The 23254-nt window shown below is 50.5% G+C and overlaps 1 protein-coding gene across 3 annotated transcripts in view; it reads left to right on the top strand.

Annotated features, from left to right (window-relative positions):
* Window positions 1–23254, top strand: part of COL22A1 (collagen type XXII alpha 1 chain) — a 299863-nt gene that overhangs the window by 191103 nt on the left and 85506 nt on the right. For all 3 annotated transcript variants that reach the window (XM_037803432.1, XM_037803433.1, XM_037803431.1), the window contains 9 exons: window positions 2331–2363; window positions 7703–7756; window positions 8040–8093; window positions 8784–8837; window positions 10537–10590; window positions 12187–12240; window positions 15162–15266; window positions 17380–17424; window positions 22066–22143. In XM_037803432.1, the coding sequence (XP_037659360.1) occupies window positions 2331–2363; window positions 7703–7756; window positions 8040–8093; window positions 8784–8837; window positions 10537–10590; window positions 12187–12240; window positions 15162–15266; window positions 17380–17424; window positions 22066–22143 (531 nt within the window). The remainder of the gene's footprint in view (window positions 1–2330; window positions 2364–7702; window positions 7757–8039; window positions 8094–8783; window positions 8838–10536; window positions 10591–12186; window positions 12241–15161; window positions 15267–17379; window positions 17425–22065; window positions 22144–23254) is intronic.

Raw genomic sequence — 23254 nt, 5'->3', positions numbered from 1 at the left:
GGTGGAGGGGGTAGAGGGATTTTTTAAGAAATGATATTTAAAAGAGGATTGGAGGAAGGGTCTTGGTTACCTGGATGGAGAAGAGTGGAGGAAAGCATGTTCCAGGGAAGAGGGAGAATGTGGGCAAAGACTTTGAGCTGGAGGAAGCAGGACCCTCGGGATGTACTTGAAAGCTCTGGTGAGGAAGGACTGTGGGAAGGTGGCGGCGTCAGAAGCTCCAGGAATCAGAGCCTCCACCCAAAACACCACTGACCTGGCAGGACTGTCTGAATCATCTGTTTGAAACTGGATTCCAGTGGGACATGTGCAGCATTCAGGGAAGAGCTGGAGGAAGAGCCTGCTGAAATGTGGGAGATACTTGTGAATCTCGCCCTGTGGGGTGGCTCCCCCCGCCCCAATGACATGCCAGGCGGCCACAGGGATGGCAGCCTGGGCTCCTGGTGCAGCTTGGTGTTGCCAGGGTGGGCTGCAAGACTTCATCCTCCAAACCCCAGAAGTGTGCAGTCTGATCACTGGTCACTGCTTCTGATCAGCTATCCAGATCGCTCGGGGGCCTGTGGGGGGCCATTGCTCCAGCCCCCCTCAGGCAACAGTGGCAGAGGAGTCTTAAAGGGACAGCACCTTTGTTTTTTGTCATTGCCAAGAACCACTAAGAAAATGACTAAAGAGTATAGAGAAAAGAAAGTAGAATGGCAGACTACAAAAAGCAATTAAATACAAAAAACACAGTAATGGAGTAATCAAAGAAATATGAACACATGATACATACAGAGCAAATAGCTAAATGGCAGAAGCAAATTCTTTCTCCTCAGTTGCTACTTAAATGCCAATAGATTAAACTTCCTATTAAAAGGCAGATATTGGCAAATTGGATGAAAAAGCATGATCCATCTCTCTGCTGTCTACAGGAGACTCACTTAAGATCCAAAGACTCAAAGAGGCTGAAAATAAAAGGGTGGGAAAATATATTCCATGCAAATAGTAATCAAAAAAGAGAGCCAGAGTGGTTATATTGTTGTCAGACAAAATAGACTTTAAGTTACAAAAGATCACAAGGAACGCAGAAGGATCTTATATATTGATAAGAGGCTCCATCCAGCAAGAAGCTGTAACAGTTATAAACATGTGCACCTCATAAACAGAGACCCAAATATATGAAGCAAAATTTGACAGAATTGAAGGGAGAAATAGATGGTTCTTCAATAATGGTTGGAGACTTCAATACACCACTTTCAATACTCAATACAACATCTAAGCAGAAGATCAATAAGAAAACAGAGGACCTGAACAACACTATTAACCAATCAGACCTAATGGATGTGTGTAGAACTCTCCACCCGACAACAGCAGAATACACATTCTTCCCAAGGGCACATGGAGCATTTCCCAGGTTAGAACATATATTAGGCCACAAATAAAATCTCAGTAAATTTAAAAATATTGAAGCCATACAAAGTATCTTCTTGGACCACAGTGGAATAAAGTGAGGAATCAATTACAGAAGGAAATCTGGAAATTTTACACATATGTGGAAATTAAACAACACACTATTAAACCAATGGGTCAAAGAAGAAATTACAAGGAAAACTAGGAAATATCTTGTAATGAATGAAAATGAAAACACAATATACCAAAAGGTATGGAATGGAGGGAAAGCAGTGCTCAGAGGCAAATTTATAGCTCAAAATGCCAATGTTAAGAAAAGAAGAAATATAAAAAATCAAATTTTTTACCACAGTAAAAAATAAAAATAATCAAATGAAGCTGGGCCGAGAGGGAAGGCCCAGGTGAGGGATGGAATTGGACAGCCCAGCAGGGGCAGTCCACAGGGGTGCTGGGGACCAAGACAGTTTTGCATGAGCCAGGCTCCCCATGAGCCAGAGGCTGGGCCCTCATTCCCGTGCTCTTTGTCCCTGCCACCCAGTAAGTGGTGAGAGCAGAAGGGGGATGCTGGCACAGCGATTCCATCACCCAGGCTCTGCTCTAAATGCATGCACAGATCGTTCCTTTTCGGCCTCGCAGCACTCTGGGGGAAATGTGGTTTCCTCCCCATTTTACAGGTGAGGACATCAAGGCTGACAGAGCTGTAGAAGGTCACACACAGCTTTTAGGTGGTGGAGCTGGGGTTTGAACACTAGCAGGGCAACTCCAGGTTTCCCAGATCTAACCATACTTGACTAAATGCTTGGTGACTAACTTTTTAAACAAATGATAAAGGAAACTCAGGCTGTATTCTTTCACTTGGTAAATCTCTCAGAGGTCCATTTTTTAAATGGAACATCAGGGACTGTTGATTTGCATCTTTGCAATTTCTGTGCTTTCTTTTTCAGACATCCCTGTTCACGCCACATCCAAGAATGCCAGTAAGTAGCAAGGGTCCCCTGTGCTGCCTGCTGTCTATCGGCCTGGCTTGGGAGGAGGGCTGGGGCTTGGTCCTGAGCCTTGGCCCCACGATGCGAGCCACTCTCGGGCCTCCGGGCTTCCAGACCTGCCCTGTCCAGGGTGGGCAAGGGCCATGCAAGGCCTGGGTCCTGGTCTCACTGGAGCTGAGCCGAGTGCCCGTAGTAACTGACACTCAGGGTAACTAGCTTCTCTCCTGACAGTATTCTCTGTGTGTTGCTCCCAGGGTGAGTTTTCTAAATTTGTCACTTACATGCATTTAGCACTGAGAAACTGGGAATGAATTTGGCTTTGAGTATCAGAAACCCAGTGATCAGGGCCTTACGGCATAATGATCACACGTAGGAAGGTTGCAAGGGCTCTGATACAGTGGTTTGTGAACACCTTCCAGGCCTCTTTTCTGTCTCTCTGCTGTCCCATCCTTAGCTGCAGGGCATTTTCATTATGTTTATGTCCTCATGGCCACAAAAGAACTGCTGTAGCCCCAGACATTATGTCTGTGATCAGGGCAAGAAGAGGGAAGGGATGCACCAACAATCTCCCTTTCCTGGAATCCCTTGCACCCATCTTTCTCTTTTATCTCATTGGTCAGAAACCCATGGCTGCAAAGGAGGCTGGGAAAGTGAGTGTCTGGGAAAAAGGAACAGGTCACACGATTGGTTTAGATCTATCAGGAGCCTTCTCTTGAGGCTGGACATGCCCCAAACAAAGTTGAGCTTTTGTCAGCAAGGAAGAAAGGACGGGCAGACAGCTGCCCTTCCGCTTCGAGCATCGAGTTGAGATTCCCCACAAGGCAGATGGCCCTGGTTACTTGCCTCCTGCCCAGCCTCCTTTCCCACAGTCTGCCCTGCACTTGCTCAACTGGGATCCATTCCTTCTGGCAGGGCCTGACATGTGTCATTCCCTCTACATGGAATGACCGGTCCCCAGCCCCTCCCCTGACTACTCCCGACTCACCCTTCCGACTTCAATTGCAACTTGGAAAAGACCATTGGCTTTGGGGGCGGGAGAGTGGCTGGTGATTTTGAGAGCAGAATATTTGAGATGGTGAAGCTTTAACGAGTTGGAGGGAGGCAAAGATGGACACGGGGACGTTGGCAGTGAAGGGAACCCAGAGCTGGGGTGCCTTGAGGGGGCCCAGGTCTGGGAGAGAAGCCCCTGCAGGCTCCCACCCCCAGGACGAGCTTCAGTGCAGAGGGGCCTGGTGAGCTGGCTCCTGTGGCCTTGTCACCACTGCAACCTCTAGGACTGTTTTCTTCCTCATATCCTGAATGGCTCTTCTGAAAACAAGTGTTTTCAGTATTTCTTTAAGCTGTCGGGAGCACCGAGGCCAGAGAGCTTGCTCTTTTTTGTTTTTTCTGCTCTCGTTCTTCCGTTCTCCCGACTGACTTTCTGCTCCACCAGGAGAAACAGCTGAGTGGCTTAATGAAGGGATCTAGACTCCAGCAGTGGCTCTCTGCCTTTTCAATATTATGTAGGCTCTACTTGTAAAGCTTTTTAAAAGCCTGCGTGTGGTTGAGAAGAATGGAGCAGGTGGAGACTGACCAGGAGCTGAGACCAGGAGGAAGGAGAGGGGAGGATTTTAAACTTTGGAGAAGAGCAGGACAGCATGGGTTGCAGAAGAGGTTGTTGGGAGATAGCTGAAGGAGAGAAGAGGTTGTGGGGGGTCTGGCTCTGTCCTCTCTCTCAAGGGGCACAGGGTCCTGAACGCTCAGCCCTCCTAGTCACCGCCTAAGGAGCTGCCCCCCATGCAGGCCCACTGCTCTACTGCCCTCCCGCCCCCTAAAACCTTCCTGCATCCATTTCTGCTCTGAGCCCTCGTTTCTTCAATTATACAGCAGGACAATCAAAACTCACTTTCAGGATTAAATGCAAATAATCATATATTTGCTTTTTGTTGATATAAAAACACTTAGAACTTTACTTGGCTCTTACAGAGGTGGGTGTTCACTACACGATATTTATATCAAAACTTCTGTTTACTTTTTGCCACCCTCATCTTTTTGCTAGCTATCTCCATCCCAAAAAAGAAGGCCTCAAAGGGGAAGATCTGAGAATGCCCCGGGTAGCAGGTGTGGCAAGAGGCGTTTTCCTTGCATCGTCTCATCCCACACTCTGACCGTCCCTGGGGGTTGGTGACATGCATGTGACATGGGGGATGGTACCATAGCTCAGAGATGCTGAGGAGCATGCAGAGGCCCCACCCAGAGATGGGAATTGAAACCTGGTCTGTCAGCCATAACGTCCTGGCCAGATTGTCCCCGGCAGCTGCTGCGGTGCAAGGCTCGTCGCCTGGAGCAGGAGGGTGACCCACCCCCACCACCCCCCTCCCCATTCAGGGACTTCTGTCTATGCATTGCCTCCCCTCCCCCACGATCCCGTGGGTCTCCCCCTGTCGTGCTTGCCCAGAGCCCCTCAAACTACCATCTGATTAAGGCCTACATGCCCGGCCTCTCCGTCAAGGAGCCGATCTGTAGAGATGATTTCCTGAGAGCTTTGTGCCGGGGCAGGCACGTGACTGGGGCCTGGTCTCCTGACCTGCCCCCCCTCCCTTTGCAGGAGCTGCAGCTCTGTGGGCCCAGGAAGCCACTAGACACAAAGCAAGGAAAAATTGTGTCTATTTTTTTTTTTAAAGATAAAAATTCATTGCGGGCAACTGCATGAATCACTCCGGGACTTACTCCATTGCCATGGCAACAAGTGTTTGTATCGATGGTTTTGAAAAGTGTTATTCTGTTTGACTTCTCCCTGCTCTGCTCAGGCGTGTACCTTTTGAGTCTCCGCAGAGCACAAGGAGGCAGGAGAGAGGAAGATTTAGAGGGGCTTTCAAGTTTGCAGCATAATTAAGAAAGAGAATAGAAAGGAGAAGGAGGGATGGGAGGGAAACCCAAACTCCTCTGCTCCCACATCCAGATGGAGGATGGTTGGTGACCAGCACCTGCTGAGGTCACCAGGTGACATGTGGAGGGCAGGGGCCCTTAGTGGGTGTGCTGATCCCAGGGTCTCGAAACAGCAGATGGAAGAAGGGACCTGCTCCTCAGCTGTAGGAAGCAGGGCAGGCAGCCTCAGGAGTGGGGAAATTATAGTTCCGGAAGGTCTTTGTGACTGGAGGATGGGTAGGTTGTTCAGAGCTGATCGCCTTGGGCAGGCTCTCCAGCTGCCTGTCACTGCTCCCAGCCTTGACCTGCCCAGGGGTCTTCCAGGAGCCCCATCGAAGGAACTGAGCTCACAGGGATGACACTGAGCCCAGAGATGGTGATGGACTGGTTGAGCTCACCAAGAAGGGGTCAGGAGAAAGGGGCCAGTGATGCTCACACATTCAACAGCTGTCAGCTGAGCATCTGCCATGTGCCAGCGTGGCAGAGGGTGCTCCTTGCTGATGATGCCCAGGCCTGGGTGGGTGTCTGTTAAGCATCTCCCCTGTGAGTACCCAGGGTCCCTCCTCTGGCCTGGGATAACCACCCATGGGTCCTGAGCCTGTCTGCGATATCCTTCCACACACACACACACACACACACACACACATATGCAGAAAAAAGAGTTTGTAACTTGCCCCAGTGTGGTTAGCCTGAAATAATCCCACAAGCCTGTGGACTTGAGGACCAACGAGTTTTGCAAATCCCCACCATGGGAAATCATGGAATTATCGTTTCTGGTGTGCGGGACTGGACATGCCTTCTTTCGGGCTGGTTGGAAATAGAGATTCTAGAAGAGGGCATGAGCCCACATCTTGAAAACCTGCTTGTGTCAGGCACCACAAAGTGCTTTGCAAAGCAATGTCACGTAATCAGCACCATTGTAGATTCCACTCCAGAGGTGCTGCCAAGAGAGTGACCCCACTTAGGGTCATGCAGATGCTAATTGGGGAATCACCAGCAGCTTGGGAGGGGAGGACAGGCAGAAGTGGCTGAGGCAAGGCCTTGAAATTTTGCCCATATGTGGATAGAGAAAGCAACATGAAAACCGTCAACTTAAAAGTTCCCTACGGGTTTCTCCTCAACTTAAAGGTTTAGGGCTGGCCCACCCCCACATTCTCCATCTCTGATGTCTCTGCCTTCCAGATGTGGCCAGGGTTCTCTCCCCGTCTCCTGGACTCCAAAGCCTTTGCTCTCAAAACCCCCCACCTATGGAGGGCTTCCTTCCACCTTCACGGCAAATAATCATCCCTTCTCTCCTTGGTCCTTTCTTGGGATGTGCAGCCACAGCACTTTTGGACAGTTCTAGATCCTGTTCCTTTGGAAAGAGCTGCGTGCACCCTTTCTGGGAGGTTCATGCTTTGGTTGTTGTCTTCTACTTTCGGCTCATCTTTGTTGCACCTTCTGTGTGCCCCTAAATACTCACCCTGGTGGAACAGAGACCAAATGTTCCTTTTGCAGATTGGGAAACTGAGTCAGCATAGGTAACTCTGTTGCACAAGGTCACATGGCCAGTGAATGGGAAGTCAGGGTTCCAGGCAGTCTTCCCAGATCTTATGCTGAGGCTGTTTCCTCTGGGCCCCAGCATCCTACCCTGCTCTACCTGATGGCCCTTTGCCTCCTGGAAGACAGACCTGAGCCCTTCTAGGGCTGCGCTTCCTGTAACCTCCCGTCTGCTCCCCTTCTCCCTGCCCCTCGCCTCCCAGAGTGAGGTCCTCTTACCTCCCCAGGACATGTGAGGGCCCCTTGCAGGTGGTACCAGCAGCTTCAAGGGACTGAGCCTGCACCCCCAGATCCATTCTGGGCCTGCCTGGGGCGCAGCTCACATCTCTCCAGCCCGTGTCCCATCTCTTCTTTTGAAATTAGAACAAGCCCATCATGGCCACCCAGACTCCAGGGCTCCATTCCGAATCTGTCCTAAAAGGCTGGGCCCCTTTGCAACGCGCCTGTCCCCAGCTTCTCCATCAACACAGGGACGGGGTTGGGCCGGACCACGGGAAAGAAGCTTCCCCTCTCAGCATCTGACCTTGCACAGTCGCTGGTGGTCGCCCACGTGCCAGGTTATGGGCTGGAGGGGACACGAGGGGAACCGCAGCAAACCTGTCAAACCTGCCAAACCTGCCACGTGTCATAAAGAGAAAGGCGCTGCCTGAGAGAGGCTGTAACAGGGGACCTAGCCCGGGGTGGAGTTCGGAGTCCCTGAAGGTATGAATGGTTCTGACCTGAGGGGAGAACAACCTTTGGGCGCAGGGACGGAGCAGGCGCCGACGTAGGACTGGGAGGTGCAGCGCCGCGGGAGTCGAGCCTGGAGGGTGCGTGCCCTGTGGGTGGCGGCAGACCCCGCGCCCCTCTCCCGCCTGATGCACCCTGTGCTTCCGCACCAACAGGGAGAACAAGGGCTGAAAGGAGAGAAGGGCGACCCGGGCGAGCCTGGGGAACCGGTGAGTGCCCTGGGCCCGGTGCCCCGTGACCCGCGCCCTGAGCCCTGCACCCCGTGCTTGGCGCGCGGTTCCCTGTGCCCCGCGTTGCTTGTTCCGCGCCCCGCGCCCCACGGCCCAGTGGGGCTGGTCAAAGAGTCCAACCTCCGGAGCCCTCCTCCTCCCGCAGGACTCTAAGGACACCCCCTCGGCGGGCCCCAGATAGCACCCACTGCGCTGGGCCACAGCCCGCCCCATCTGCCCAGAAAGTCTTGAACTAGTTCATTAACAGGTTATTTCCCTGCAGGGACCGCAGGGCATTCCTGGAGAACTGGGACCTCGGGGACCCACTGGACCGCCGGTAATTAAATCCCCTCTCCACTTGCGGGCTCTGAGCTCCCAAATCCCCGCCACCCCTTCTGCTCCTCCAGGGCCGGCCCCTCCCCACCCGCCTGCCATTCCGGGAGTGACCACCAGGGGCGCTGCCATAGGCGTCCGGAGGGACCCGCGAGCCCCGCAGCGCCCCCAAAAGCAGCCCCTGCGGGCGGCGCCCTGCCTCGGGACCCCGGACGCCCTTCCTCTGTCAGAAGGGGTTGACTTAGACGAGCTCCGGGTCCCCTGCCGTCGCTCTCGGAGCCCAGTGCTGCGCAGCACCCAGTCTGAGACCAACTGGGTGTAGGACCCCGGGGACAAAGGATTTTCAGAAGCAGGAAGGCCCCTGCCCCTTCCCCAGCCGTGCTTCTGCACCGCTGGTTTAAATGACAGCGGTGTGTAACAGCATTTTGATTTGCATGGCCACTTGCTTTCCGTGCAAGTCTCATCGCCTCATTTACATAAAGGGCAGGTGGTAATACCTGCAGATGAAATGCTATTATAATATGCAAAGCACAGGGGGTGTGTCAGGCAAAGGGTGATTTCCGGCACCTTTCAGCCCCAGTTCTCTGTCTTTCCGGCTTGGATCACCTGGTTCTGATGAGCGGGGTCCCGGCCAGGGGGGCGAGGGCAGCATCGTCTGCGATCGCTCATGTCTTCCCTTTTCTTTCCCGTGCAGGGTGCCAGGGGACAAGAAGGGGGACACGGGGCGCCCGGAGCAGCTGGAAACCCCGTGAGTCCTTGCACCCAGCCTACCTGCTGGTGGCTCCCACAGCTCTAGGCTCTAAAGAGGCGGGAACGGGCAGGGAAAGTGAAGTCCACACTTGAGTGCTTGGCCAGGGCTGGAGGCCACCAGCATTCACCGAGAGGTTTTGGCTTCCAGTAGGTTCCAGCATGTCAGGGCTCTGTCCACACACTGAAGCCATTGGAGGATGCGTCATCTGCACGCACATGTATAATACACATACAGACACACAAATGTCCATTCACAGGTGCAAAGTGTGCCCACGTTCACATGCACGTATTCTGAAGTCCCAGGTTAATACACATGTACTAAGATGCAAACACAGACATTCCAGCCCCAAACGCACAGTTGCAGTCAGGAAGGCACACACACGTGCACACACACAGGCCTGCGCTTCATACACACACCTGAGCTCTCCTGCCTCGCCCTCCATCTGGGCCAGAATCGGGGGGCTTCTGTGGGATCTAGAGGTGCATTTGATCTCAGCAGTTTTGGCACTTGTCCCTGGAACTGATTAAAACTTATCTCCTCTGCCTCTGCTTCTCTGCAGAGCTGGTGGGGGGCTGGAGGGGGCAGATGTACCGCCAATTTAAGATTAAATTGGCTTCTCTCAGGAGTGTGGTGAGCGGAGGAGGAGAAGTAGCTGCAGACAAGCATCCAGCCTGCTCCTAATACCACAGGCCAGGTGTATGCCACTGTAGAGCGCTTACAGAGTGTGCCATCCTCACATTTACCTGAGCAGGGTCAGCCAAGGGCAGCAACCAATGTAGATGCTGTAGAGAGCTCCCTGCTTCCCCATCTCCGTGGTGGTGACCCACTTGGGATGCCCACACCCGTATGTCCTCCCATGGGATCATTGCCCAACCATCAAGATCTAGTTCAGATCCACTTTTCCAGGAAACATCCTGATTCTCCAATCCAAGTCACACACACACACACACACACACACACATATGTGCACACACCCACACCTTCTCCCCTATTGGGTGTCCACTCTCTGTGGATAGCATCAGCATCTTTAGAGTAATGCAGACCAAAAACAGAGGTCCATTCAGACCTCAGGATCATCCCGTGAGTATCTTCCTCTCTCTCCACCAGAAGCTGATCACCAAGCCCTGGTCATTCCTCTTTACACATTCTCCAGAAGGCCTCCTTCCTCTCTAACACTTGTTTAGCCACTGTCTTCTCCAGTCTTCAAGGCTGGCTCCCACCATTCCAATCTGCTTTCTCCATTATATATACCAGAGTGTTTTCTCTCCAACTCAAATCTGAATAATGTGCTCCAATTTCAGTGTTCCTTTCCCCCGGCACCTAGGATAAAGGCCACACTCCATCTCAGATCCTGGTCCATGATTACGGCTTTGCTTTCCTCTATGGCTCTTTCGTCATTTCTTCCTCTTCCCCCTGCCCCCCACTTCTACTGCAAACACCCCAAACATGTGCCTTGGTCTTCTGGAGCTTACTAGAGTTCTTTAACTTACCTCTGTACCCCAATCCTACTCATTTGAGATTTGGCTGGTTGGGGTGCTACAAGAGTCAGATAAGTGGGGGTTGAGTGTATCTCTGGAGGGCACATCAGGTTAGAAGGTGTCCAGCCAATGTGCTGAACTGGGGAGGAGGCAGGTTTGGAGATTTGGAGACTTGTAATCAATACATTGGGCCTTTCTAAACTTCTCTCTTTGAACAGGGAGCTCCTGGACCTGTGGGTCCCCCCGGTCCCAGCGGTCCCCCAGGAAGTGTGGTGAGTCACGGGGGAAGGGCAAGGATATGAACATTGGTTGTGGACTTACAACACCCAGTTTCAAGTTATCTTATTTGCCCTCCCTCCAACTTGGAGGGGCAGGTAGCTCTATCCCAGTTCAACAGATGGGGAAATCAACATCCCAACGAAGGTCATCCCAAAAGTTAACCAATCTGAGACTCTGGGTGACTCCTCTGATCTCCTCATGATGAATGAGGTTGTAGCCACAGAATGTCTGCAAATATCCCTGATGCTGGAATTAATATCATATTTTGCCTTAAGAGAGACAAAATGAGCCTGAAGTAGTAGAAGGTGCCCTGACTGGCTGGGTTGGGTCCTGGATTCCAGTCACAGCTCTGCCAGTAGCTGGCTTTAAGACCACCACAAGCCACTTCCAGGACCACGTGCCTTCATCTCCCAAATGGGGGGCATGGGTTGTGCTGGTTCCGCTAAGGCCCTGCTTCACTGAGCTTCTGTCTCTCCCGGTGGAGGCCCAAGGCGTCTGCTAATGAACCCGCTCTAAGATTCACCATAAACGTTGCTTTAGACCTTAATGTTGTATGACAGATACCCAGTAGCTCCTAGCCAGTGGCCTCTCCACTGGGGATTTGGGTCAGTCCAATCCAGCCGTCAGCTTTTATAGACGATGATCAAAGGTGGGGAGCAAACGCAGAATGACCCTTCCTGACGTGGCAGTTACTTATCCTCATAACAGCCCTGTGAGGTGACACCCACTTTACACAGGAGGAGACTGAGGTACAGGGATACCACAATATGTAGTAAGTGGTCATGGTAGAAGCTACCGGAAGCCTTGCCCACATCACTTCAGGATTGCCGCTTCAATGCATGCTTTGACCTCTAGCTGTCACCCCTGGATTTCTTTGCCTGAAGGTTTTCTCTGTACTCTGTACTTTGTCCAGCCACATGGCAAGTGGCCCACAGCACCCCAGAAGCAGCCCCCAGTGACTGGCGTCCAAATACCCCAGCTCCTTCCCCCCACACAGAATGCCTGAGGATGGGCCCCGGCCCCCAAGTTCCTGGTGGGATTTGGAGCCACTTACCCATGGTGGTTATTTGCCCTGTCATGATCTCTTCACTGGCTGCCTTCTCTCCCTCTGTCTTCTCACGTCCCTACTTTCCTACTGGAATATCTGTGGAACTTTTGAACATGAACCCTTGTCCCAGACTCACTGCTGGAGGATGAAAACGTAGACAGGCAGGGCTGGAACCTGCCTACAGGTGCTCTGGGGCCGAGCCTGAGTCCTGGCTTTAAGCTCCAGGTATCCTTGTCTTCCCTGGGTGTCCTCTCCAGGCGGGCACTGCCCACTGGGAGCTTCAGGGGCTTGGGCACACCATGCCTGCAAACCAGGAGCTCCAAAGAGCAAAGTATGGAAGGGCCCAGAAGAGGAGTCCCTGTCCCAGGCAGGCGAGATGGGGATGGGTCCTCCAAGGACATCTGTCAGGAATAGGAACGGTGGGGCAGAGCTGTCATCATGGACTGAAAGGCGCCTGCTTGCCCTTCCTTGTGGGCTACAGGCCATCGAGAGTGACCAGTAAACTTGAAACCCACCATGCCAATAACTTTCCTTTCTTCAGGGCCCCCCTGGCACCAGAGGCCCCTCTGGGAAAGACGGGGAGCGTGGCGAGAAGGTAAGGCACAGTGGCATTTTCTGAACTTTGTGTGAGGGGATGCAGAAGGAACTTTCCCTGCATGGGTCTGGTTTGGGACCCAAGAATCAGAAGAGTCTTTCCAAGTAGAAGGTGGTGGAAATAAACGAAGGCCACACAAAGGAGAACAAACAGAGGCTAGATATTTAGGCTGGGCCAGGGCGTCAGCCACCTGTATGTGCATTTGGGAGAGACTCAAAAGCAGGCAGCGGAGAGGGAGTTTTAGGGTGCTGCGAGGGAAGGTGTCAGGGACGCTCTGTTTGGAGGTGTTGGCACGAGGAGGCTGGAGGCAGGCTAGTTGGAAGCTAGACATCCTACGTCATTGATTTGGGGAACTTATTTGGCTTTCTCTAGTTGGTCCTGAGTTGGAAGAGGGGGGCAAAAAAAATAGAGAAAATAGCAGTGCTTGACCAAGTCCTGGCTGTTTGGGACCAATTTCTTTGGAGATTGTGGTTTGGTTTCCCTGGCTGGTGGCTGCAGGGGTTGTGGGTCAGACTTCAGTTTTTGAATCTGGTCTGGCCCTCATCCATTTGTGTATCAGTCTCTCGAGGGAGAGAGAAGGCCATGCAATCTCCTCTTCTCATCTAATCCTCACAACAGAACTGTGAATTATATGAATCCCCATTTTATACATGTGAAGACTGAGGATAGGGAGGGTTAATTTACCCCACGTCTCATACCTAGTGAGCCACTGAACTAGGTCTGTCTGATTCCCAATCCTGCTTTCCCTCTACTCCACTTGACAAATTACCCATTCCACACCTGTGCTTGCACAATTAACCATCCCCCAAGCTATGAGGAAGTGTCTCATTTATTGGGAAGAAGAAAGACATGTTGTCCCCCAAAATGAATCAGCACCCCAGGAACAGGAGAGGAGAATCTCATTTTTGCATTTCCCTTACCTCGCATCTTGGGAAGTGTCTCAGATGTTTGCTGGTGATACTGAGCCCGAGGTTGGGGATCTAATCTGAGGCACTCCCTGGGCGGATCCAGTGGTCTTCAGAGCCCACCCAAATGTCGCCCCCATGTCCTAGCTCTGTAGACTGAACCTAGGTGAGAATCGTGGTTCTCAAACGGGGCAACTTTGCCCCTCAAGGGACACTTGGCAATATCTGGGACATTTTTTGGTTGTCACCACTGGTTGGTGCTACTGGCCTTTAGTGGGTCCCAGCTGGGGGATCTGCTGAGCATCCTGCTGTGCGCAACCTCTTGCAACAAAGAATTATCCCGCCCCAAATGTCAATAGTGTGAGGTTGAAAAAGTTGCTCTAAACAAAGTACCCCCTCTTTGCACTGGAATTTTCTCATCTATAAAATGGGGTTGAAAATTCTTTGATCCCAGGTGGTGCAGAGTAGCTGAGAAAATGGGTGACCTATGCCCAGGGCTTGGCAAAGAGCAGATGCTGGGGACAGAGGATGTTGTCCAGGTTCATTCAAGTCATGGACAGGCTGTCAGAGTGGCCCCCCACTTCTGACACAGCACCAGCTCAGGCCCTTGCCGCTCAAGTGTCTAAACACCTTAATCTGAATGTCCTCAAGTCCACTTACCTGGAAGTTTTTAAAGGAGTGATTACTCTTATCTGATGGCAAATTTTACAAGAATAGATGTGAAATTTGCATTTTGGTTGGATAAAAGAATTTATATCAGGGGAAAACGGTTACTCAAGCTGTGGAAAGCATCCTGGATTTTCAGAGTGTTCACTGTTCATAAGTTCAATAGTACTCTTATGTGATGCAGGTGCTAAAAGTTTTGGGGGAAGAAAAAAATAGTACCAAGTAATAAGACTAAGTAAGCACGCAGACTAAGCAAGGCAAGATCCCGGTCCATTCTGCATTGCCATGATTAGACCATGTCTGAAGAATGGTGCTCGATTCTGGAGGGCACATCATAAGTAGGACATTGATGAACTAAAAGGAGATGACCGAGATGCTGGGGCAGTTTTCAGGGCTAGTTGAGCATTCAGAGCCCAGAAATCTCGATGGCCGTTGGCACCTTCCAACCGCCAGGGGGCGCCAACGCCTCTCCTTGGCCGAGCTGGACCGAGCCCTGCGGAGGACCCGGCCAAGCGCTGCATTTGGAAGGAAGCGCTGAGAGCTCTGCAAAGTGATAAAAATCCCAGCCACCCGGCCTGCTCGTTCCCTCTCACCACATCCAGTGGCCAGCCTGGAGCTATGGAGGCTGTTCTTGCCCTAGGCATGGAGAGAGACCCTCTCCATCCCTTGCTTTGCCCATCCTTGCTCCATCTCACTTCGCCTCTTTCCTGCAGACATTCCAATTGCAGTTTAGGTACAAGTGAGCCCCACCTGGACAAAGTGGCCCTCATCTGCAAAAGGCTCTGTGGCCCAGTCCATCGCTCGGCAGCCAGGGCTCCGTGGTGAGACTCGGGGTGCATTTGCCTGGGAGGAGCTCAGTGCCCAGCCCTCGGCCCGTCCTGATGCACACACAGCTCCTTCCATCTTGGAACCCCAATCTGAATTATTGTTGAAGGTCTTGGGTGCGAGAAAGGATTAGATTTATCTCTGGAGCTCCAGGATACAGACTGAGTGTCAGATGACTGGAAGACTTCTGAGCGCTCTCCCGTGGCTGAATGTTAAGAAACTCCGTATCATGGAGCTGCCCCATAAAGGAATGGACCGTCTGGAGAGGCGGTGAGCCCTTCGCTCCCTGGAGACTTCAAACAGAAACTGGAGGGCCACGTATGCTGGGTGGAAGGCTGGATCAGGCAGCCTCGAAGGTCCTTTCGAGTCCCACATTCTGCAATCCAGCTTTCCCTGCCCTCCAAGGGATGGGCTTTCTACAACAGCAGTCCCGGCTAATCAACCAACCCGCCTCAGGCTGGTTCTGCTTCAGACAGCATAACCTCTGCATGCCACCGATCCTGGAAATGTCCCCTTTTCTTTCAGGGAGCAGCAGGTGAAGAAGGGAGCCCAGGACCAGCAGGCCCCCGGGGTGAACCTGGTTCCCCCGGACTCCCTGGGCCTCCTGGAACAGGGAAAGATGGAGACCCGGTAAGTGGATGCTCAGGGTTTCTGCACTTGCAGCAACCCAACTAAAATGTAAAAGAAAAAGAAAGAAGGCCCACTGTCCAAACTTTGCACACCGGGACTCACAGCTGTTTGGGAAGGGGGTGTTGGGATGGGGGAAGCAGTGGGCGTCCGTGCCAATCAGGGAGTGGGGTGCAACGTCGTGGACGGCTCTCTGGGTGCCAGGCTCTGGGCAGGCTTTAGGATGGATTAGACAGTCTGTGTGCTTGACACACATGACCTAGGGGGGTCAGGCAGGCAAACGGACCGCCAGAGCCGGGGCCAAGCATGCGTGCACGTATAGAGAAGTCGCTTCTTGGTCTGCATGAAAAGTCATGGAAAGCCTCCCTGAGGAGGTGGCATATGTGCTAAAAGTGAAAGTTCCCTTGTTCCTGATCTTAGGAGAAAAGCATTCATTCTTTCACCCTTAATTATGATGTTTTCCATAAACTTTTTATAGATACTCTTTATCAAGTTGCAGAAGTCCCATTCTATTTTTAGTTTTTCCCATGAATGTTTAACTTGATGAAATGATTTTTATGCATCGGAGGAAATTATTTGCAGCCAGAAAAGTGAGTTCCAAAAAGAAATAACCATGTGTATTAAAGCATGTGGATAGTATGTACATGGGGACTTGTGAACATTTCAGCATGTTCTGAACATAAAGGGAGAAGTATTAGTCAATTTTGCTGCAGTAACTAAGAAGCCCCACATCCCAGCGGCTTTCAACCCTAAAAACCTGCCTATATGCTACACGTTGGTGTCTGTGGTTGGCTGCTGTGGCTCTGCTCCACTTGACTCCTCATTTTGGAACCCAGAATCAAGTAGTTTGGGGCATGTCATTCTCATGGTAGAGAGTGAGGAGGGAAAAAATATATATATATCTGCAGAGACATGCAATGATTCTTTAAGCTCCAGTCTGGATGCAAGGGTCCACTGTACCTGCTCACATGCCACTGACTCAAACAAACCTCATGGCCAAGCTCAAGATCGAAGGAGCAGATCTTCTTACTCCCCCAGTGGAAGTCTTGCAAGTCCCATGGCTGCAGATGGACATGTGTCATTTTGTTTCAGGCAGGGAACGAATAGGTAGGACCAGTAACGCAATCTGCCTCGATTTCCCAGTGCCCACGCTGAGCCGGGCTGTGGGCTGGACTCTGGAGACCTTGATGAATAAGGCAGCCTTTCTCTCCAGGAGCTCACCACCTCCCAGAGAGAGGCAGGCAGGGGGTTCACGCCCCAGCCGGAACAACCAACTAGTGGGGTGAGCTTGGGCAAAGGACTCAAATTCTCTGTGCTTCAGTTTCTTTGTTCCTAAAATGTGATGATAATGGTACCTACCTCCCCAGGATTAAGTGGGATGATCTATGTAAATCCTTAGGAAGTGGCACTCTGCCAGCTATTGCCATTTTACTTTGGGTAATGTTTCCTATGTGCCAAGTGCAGAGAAAGCTCACCACTACCATGAGAGGTGAGTGGTGTTAACCCCGTTATATAGCTGGGGAAAATGAGGTTCAGAGAGGCGAGTCACTTGCCAAAGCCACATAGCCAGAAGGTGGGAGAGCCAGGGCCTGAGACCCCCGAGGCACTGGATACTTGCCTTTTTCACTCCAGCTCGTGCAGCCAGTACTTTCAAAAGTAGAACATGTGATTTTAATTCTGGCTGAGCATGATGGAAAATTCTTCAGCCTGAAACTGAAGACCCTCCTCATCAGCTCCCCTAGGCCTTGATAGGTTGTTGAAGAAGAAAAGGTCAGGCTTTGGGGTCATATAAGCCCACTTTGAAACCTGGCCTTGCCGCTTACTTGTCTGAGTCTATCAAATAAGGGTCTTACAGGGCAAAGCCAACTAAGAGTGGTTGAAGGATCTGCTCGTTTCACACAGAGGTGGTAGGTGGCCAAGTCAGAATTCACACTCAGGGCTTTGTGGCTGGAAAACAGAGTTCGTTTCCTTTATTCAAGGCTGAGGTCATAGTGGAAGTTCCGTCCGCCTCTGCACCACCCACAGCAGAGGGGATGCAGGGCCAGGCACGTGGTGTGTGGGTGAATGAATGCCCACTAGCAGTCCCTAACTGTCCCTGTATTCGTCATTTCACCAGGGACTTCGTGGACCCCCTGGATTACCTGGACCCCTGGGACCCAAGGTAAGTGCTGTCCAAGCAAACTGGGGGCGCCTTGGGTGGCATTTAGAAAGGGGCCGTGGAAAATTCTATTGTAAGCATCTCTGGTCAACGCAGTCCACTTCACGTTTCTCAGTTCATCACATCCCCCTTGACTGAAGGCTCTAGGGCTCTTAACCGGTTATATTGAGGTATTTAGCATACTGTAGGTGCTTAATACTTGCTGATTAAATGAGGTAATAAAATACACTTGTTTTCAACCAGTGGAGCAAGCAGTCTGTGTTGTTAGGGGTGGTATTATTAGTGTACAGTTGTGGTGAGAGGTGACCCCAGGTTTCAGTGGCTTAACCCCCCAAAGTTTCCCTTTTGTTCACATTTCAGTCTAATGAGCATCAGGGTGGGTGGGGAGTTCTGACCCACCCAGCCATTCAGGGACCCAGACTCCTTCAATCCATTGGCTCCCCCATCCTCTAGGGCCCAGCATCTTCTAGCAGATCCTTGGCATGCAGCGGGAAATGAGGTTAACGAGGAAAAGAGAGGGGCAGATCATGTGGGAGGGTTTTATGGTCTGGATCTGGCGGTGTTGTAACCATTTCTCCAGCCTCTACTGAGGCCAGCCACCCAGGAGGGAAAGGAAGACACTGGTAAATACCAGCCTGCAGCTTCCTCAGTTCACTTGCAACCGCAATTCAGACAAGATGTCTGTGGCCATGAGCGAGTACTCTTGTTAGCACTTCCCTGAGTGAGCAGAGATGCTGCCCTGCACTTATCCTTACATTGACTTGCACACTCACGCATGCCTGCCCTCATTCATTCATTTATGTGTCCAATTACTAATGCTTTAATAATTCATTCATGGAGCATCCATTGAGCTTCTCCCATGTGTCGGATCTTAAGGTGAGCAGTGAGTAGGATGACAATAGTGAACGTGGTGTGTTCCCAGCCCTCCAAGAAGCCACAGTCCGGGAGGGGGGGTGACAGAAAAGCAGGCAAAAGTAGACAAGTATTGGGATAAAGTGAATTTCAGGGCAGAAATGAGCTCACAAAAGGGCCCCTAAACCAACCTGGTTTAATTGTGGAGGGCTTCTTGGAGGTGGTAATATATGTCTGATTTTAAAGTACACGTAGCAATTGGTGAAGGGAAGGAGGTGGGAAGGAGTTCTAGATGGGAATGCTACCATGGGGGAAGACGTGGAGACAGGAAATAGAATGTGTTTGGAAAAGAGCACATGCTATGAACATGCCCACATCCAATAAAAAATCATTTGATCCACTCAAATGCATAAACGTGTAGGAATATGGTTGAAATAATCAATTATTGACATTAGATTGTATAATTTTTTGCATTAGCTTAATATACATATTTAAAGTCCTGTAAATAAAAGTGTTAATGTATACTTGTATAATTTTTACCTACTTGTAAATATTTATGAAAACAAATATTTAAGATTTCTTTGCATGTGTCTTCAGTCCTAGAGTCTTTTTCATCCCTACTGCCATTTTCCAGGGTCAACTAACACTTTTCCAGATCACATCACCATCCATCCCAGCTGAGCTGTGTAAAATGCAGCACTTCTGGAATCCATATGTGCTGTTATTACTGGAAGTTTTTCCCCAAGGCCCGTTTACATGTTAGGAAGGTTTTTTTTTCATTTTTCCTGTTGTCCTGTAGATGTATCTTTGTCATTACCACCACATGAACATGGGGTGTATTGCTTTTTAAATTATATGTAAAAGACTCATTTCCAATAACATCCAGCATTTGAAATTTGAGGCCTCAGGAATAATTGCTGTCTGCCTTAAACTTCATTCTGTGATTTTTTTTTCACTCTGCAAACAGGTGACCTCTGTTATCATCCAAAGTGCTCCACTAATTGAGGTCATAATAAGCTAATGTGCTTTCCCCAGCAGTGATTTTGTTGTTCTTGGTCAAAGTAAAAAGAAAACAAAATGTGGTCTTGGTGTGATGTGAGCAAATTTATGGAAACTCCCTGTTTTCTGAGGAAAACTACTGGGGACACCTTTTCCTGAATGTGAGGTAGATGAGTGGTTCCGTGTCCCTGGCGCAGGCCCTGTGGGCAGTCGGGGGAGGCTCCCCGGGGGTCTGGGGGCCGTGCTGCTTGGCAGTGCCCCTGTGCCCTTGTTGCGGCCCCTGAGAGGAGGGGGCTTTCCGTAGCGAGGGGACAGCCACAGCCTCTTGGAGGACAGGTGGGTGAGGGCACCGGGAAATGGCCAAGAAGTCCTTTCTCCATGATAAGTGTTTATGAGGTTAATAAAACCCACCTCCCAGGCAGGGTTTGGAGGGAGAATTAAATGTAATACAAATAAAACATGTTGCCTAGCATTGTGCTTGAAACAGGTACAAACTCCACAAATATCAGCGGTCATTATTAGCGAGTCTGTTTTGGGGTTGCAGTGTGGGGGTGCAGGGAGACCTGCTCGTCTCCTAGGAGACTCCTCATAAGATACATAGGAGTCTGATAGACTTTTATTTTTGATTGATGAGGCTCTTAAGAAACAGAGAGGCTGTGGGACTTACCCAAAGTCACGAGATGAGATTGACGTGTAGGGGAGAGGACACCCGGGGCGGTGGGGGGGCAGCCTGAGTTGACAGAGGCAGAGGCTGGGCCCCGGGTGAGGGGTGCAGAGAGCCTGACTTGGGGGGCCGTGGGCCGGCCACTGCAGCTCCGTCCTGCCCCTTCAGCCAAATGGCTCCCCCGAGTCGGAATGGGGGGCTCTAACAGATGACCCCGTCCCGTCTGATGGTGTATAAATTTGCAGGTTAGGATGTGGCTTAGAAATGAAAGTTTCCACGGTCAGTAGGCCATGGGAAGGTAGGCTGAACTTCAGGGGGGCCTTTAGCTGGAGGAAGCACCCCTCACGGGGAGGGAAGGAGGGGGAGGCGAGGGACGGGTGGAGAAGGAGCAGAGCGTGCCCAGGTCCTGGAGCTGGCTGAACACTGCAGGGGATTAAGGAATGGAGCTGAATACTGGTTTTATTTTTTGTTTTCATTTATTCCCTCTGTTGCCTCTTCCTGATTTTTCATAGCTGCGGGAAGGCTCTTAAAGATGCCTTTTCTCCTGGGTGGCACTTGTTTCTAGCAGAATGACAGGCTTTGACGTCACGCAGAGCAGGGTTAGAATCCTGACTTAGCTAAGTCTCCCTGAGACTGGTCCTTTTCTGTGTGAAGGAGTAAAGAAGTATCTGCTCCCTCCTGGGTGGCAGTCGATCCTATGGCGCACGGTTGTCCAGTGAATGTCAGTCTCCCCCGGACGCTGTGGGACCAGCCGGGATCGTGGCATCAGGTGCAGGCTCTAGAGTCAGCGTTTGAGATTCTTGCTGCTGGGCCCCTTTCTTTCTTAACCTTGAGCCGTTTGGCTTTTACTGATAAAGCATTCAAGTCTTCTGCTCGCTGCTTGGGGCCAATTCCTAAAAATTTCAGTCCATTAAGGTGTGAAGTAGCGTCACCTGGTCCAAAAACAAACAAATGGCCCCAGGCCCGGCCGCCCTGCAAAAGAGACCCTCAGGGACTCAGAGCTCCCAGGAGGGGTGGGAGATGCCCTTGTGTCCTGTTCCCTCCTCTGTGAAAAGTGGGTTTAGGTCAAAGGCAGGATCCAGTGCCTGACACAGCATTCCTGCTGGATGGATTCATTCGTTCCCACGTGCAGGAAATGGCCATGGAAGGCTGCCACTTAGTGCCATCTTCTAAGTTGGGTGCTGCAGATAGAGGTGAACAGATGTTATACCCCACAATGGGTCTAACTCATTTTAGATTCTTGGCAAATATGTGTTGAAATAATGGATGAATGAATGAATGGATGGATATGGTTTCCACTTTTCAGCTGCTTACCTAGAAGTCAGAAAGTCAGACAGGGAAATGGGCAGTTGAAGGCAATGTGGTGAGATGAATGAAGACGTATAAACATCTGCAAGAGGACAGAAGAGATGGGCATGCAGAGACAGGCAGCTTTATGGGAATGGAGTGGTGGGATTAAGGCTTCACTGATGGGTAGGTGTTTGGAAGCGTAGAACACGATGGAAAAGGGTCCAAGCAAAGAGAGCAAAGCTGCAAACAGCATGGGAGACTCCAGGTCCGGTTGTCTACACGGCTTATCTTGCAGGGTCAGGTTGCTGTTACACATGAAATTTGGCCTTGGGAAGGTCGGGGAAGCGGTGAGCTAAAACAGAAAATAACTTGCATTAATTTTTTAAAAAGAATCTGAGGTGAAAAAGAAAATGGATTTCTGTGTCACTTATGTGCATTTAGTTGATTTTCTGTCATTAACTAAGCTGACAAAATAATAATGTAACTATAATATTCATTTTGTATAGTCTTTTTATCTTCATAGAGTTCTTTTACTCCTCATAAGATACATAGGAGTCTGATAGATTTTATTTTTGATTGATGAGGCTCTTTAGAAACAGGCTGTGGGACTTACCCCGTGGTTGAGGTTGGACTTGGGCAGCCTCGAAAGGGGTAGGTCCCAGTTGGTGGCTGAACGTTGAACTGTTAGGGTGACGGGCTCCTTCTTGACCTACGGCAGTGGCGGCGGAGGTCAGTGCTGGGGGTGACTGTACGGGAAGTGCAGAAAGGACAGTGGGAAGAGCATCCTTCCTGCCCTCTCCCTTCTGATGCTGATCTCTTATCTAATTTTCTCTTTCCAGGGGGACCGAGGGGCGCCTGGAATCCCTGGCTCTCCCGGCAGCCATGGCGACACCGGCATCGGGGCTGCTGGCCCTCCCGTGAGTCCTTAGTCCGGCGGCACTTCCTTGCCCTCAGGCCACGCAGCCATTCCCCGCTGGCTCCCGAGTAACGGTGCACAGGGGCCCCCCCTCGGGGCTGCTACTTTTCCAGGTTTCCGGATAACCTGCAGTGGGCCTGGGATGGGCTGGGGTGGCAGGTGTGTCACCTTGGCCAGCACTGTGCTGACACCTGCCTTACTTCTTGCGGGAATAAGGCCATTGAGTACATCAAGACTTGATGATTCAGAGGGAAGTGAGAGAATGGAACTCACTGTAATTAAGAGGGGAAAAAAAAGACTCACTGGCCAAACTTTGCAGACACTGCATCAAAGCCAGTGAACCTAGTTTTGAAATTTGGATATTTATTTCCATAGAGAATAGAAATTATTCAGAAATTTCTTTTGAGAATAGATTATGATCTTCTGGACTTTCTACTCATTACTTCTGGATCTTCCCTTTGCACCACAAAGATCAGCTCTCTTTTACCACCATTGCTGGGTGATAGCCGTCAGAATTTGAAGCCACTTTTCAGTCCTGAGGTTGTATCTATCTTCTATCTAGTCGCTTCTTTGCTAAAGACACAATACCCTGTTAATGCATCTTAAAATTGAATTTACCTTTTTCTTTAGCCATATTGTACTATTATTTAAAAGAAGCTTAAATGCTCATTCCCTTTCAAATGCCCTTGCTAAGCCTCATCATATCCAATATCTATGTTTTTGTTGTTGTTGTTATTTTAACCCAGAAATGAAATCTAACTTTTCCCCCTATTAAATGAAACCCAACTATACAGTTATCCCTTCCACATCATGGGGTTAGGAGTATGGTGCCCCTGCAATCTGGAAAAAACACATTAAAAAAATTTGTTTTCAGGTTTTCAGGAAACTCCCTGGCTGCCTCTTGATTGGCACACACTGCCTCTCCTGTTACTTTTATATTGCGTAGGTAATCCTTTTTTTTTTTTTTCAACCCAGCCTTTGCTGGCCTGCAAATTCACAGGGGTAGACCCTTCATCGTCATTTTCCTTCAGGCAATCATATAAGGATTTCAGCTGTTCTTGTATGATGCCCAAGTCTACCAGAATTACTTTTTAATAACAGTCCTGCACATT

The sequence above is a fragment of the Choloepus didactylus genome, chromosome 14, assembly GCF_015220235.1.
Source record: "Choloepus didactylus isolate mChoDid1 chromosome 14, mChoDid1.pri, whole genome shotgun sequence".
In the NCBI taxonomy this organism is placed as follows: Eukaryota; Metazoa; Chordata; class Mammalia; order Pilosa; family Megalonychidae; genus Choloepus; species Choloepus didactylus.
This window is presented reverse-complemented; position numbering and strand designations above follow the sequence as displayed.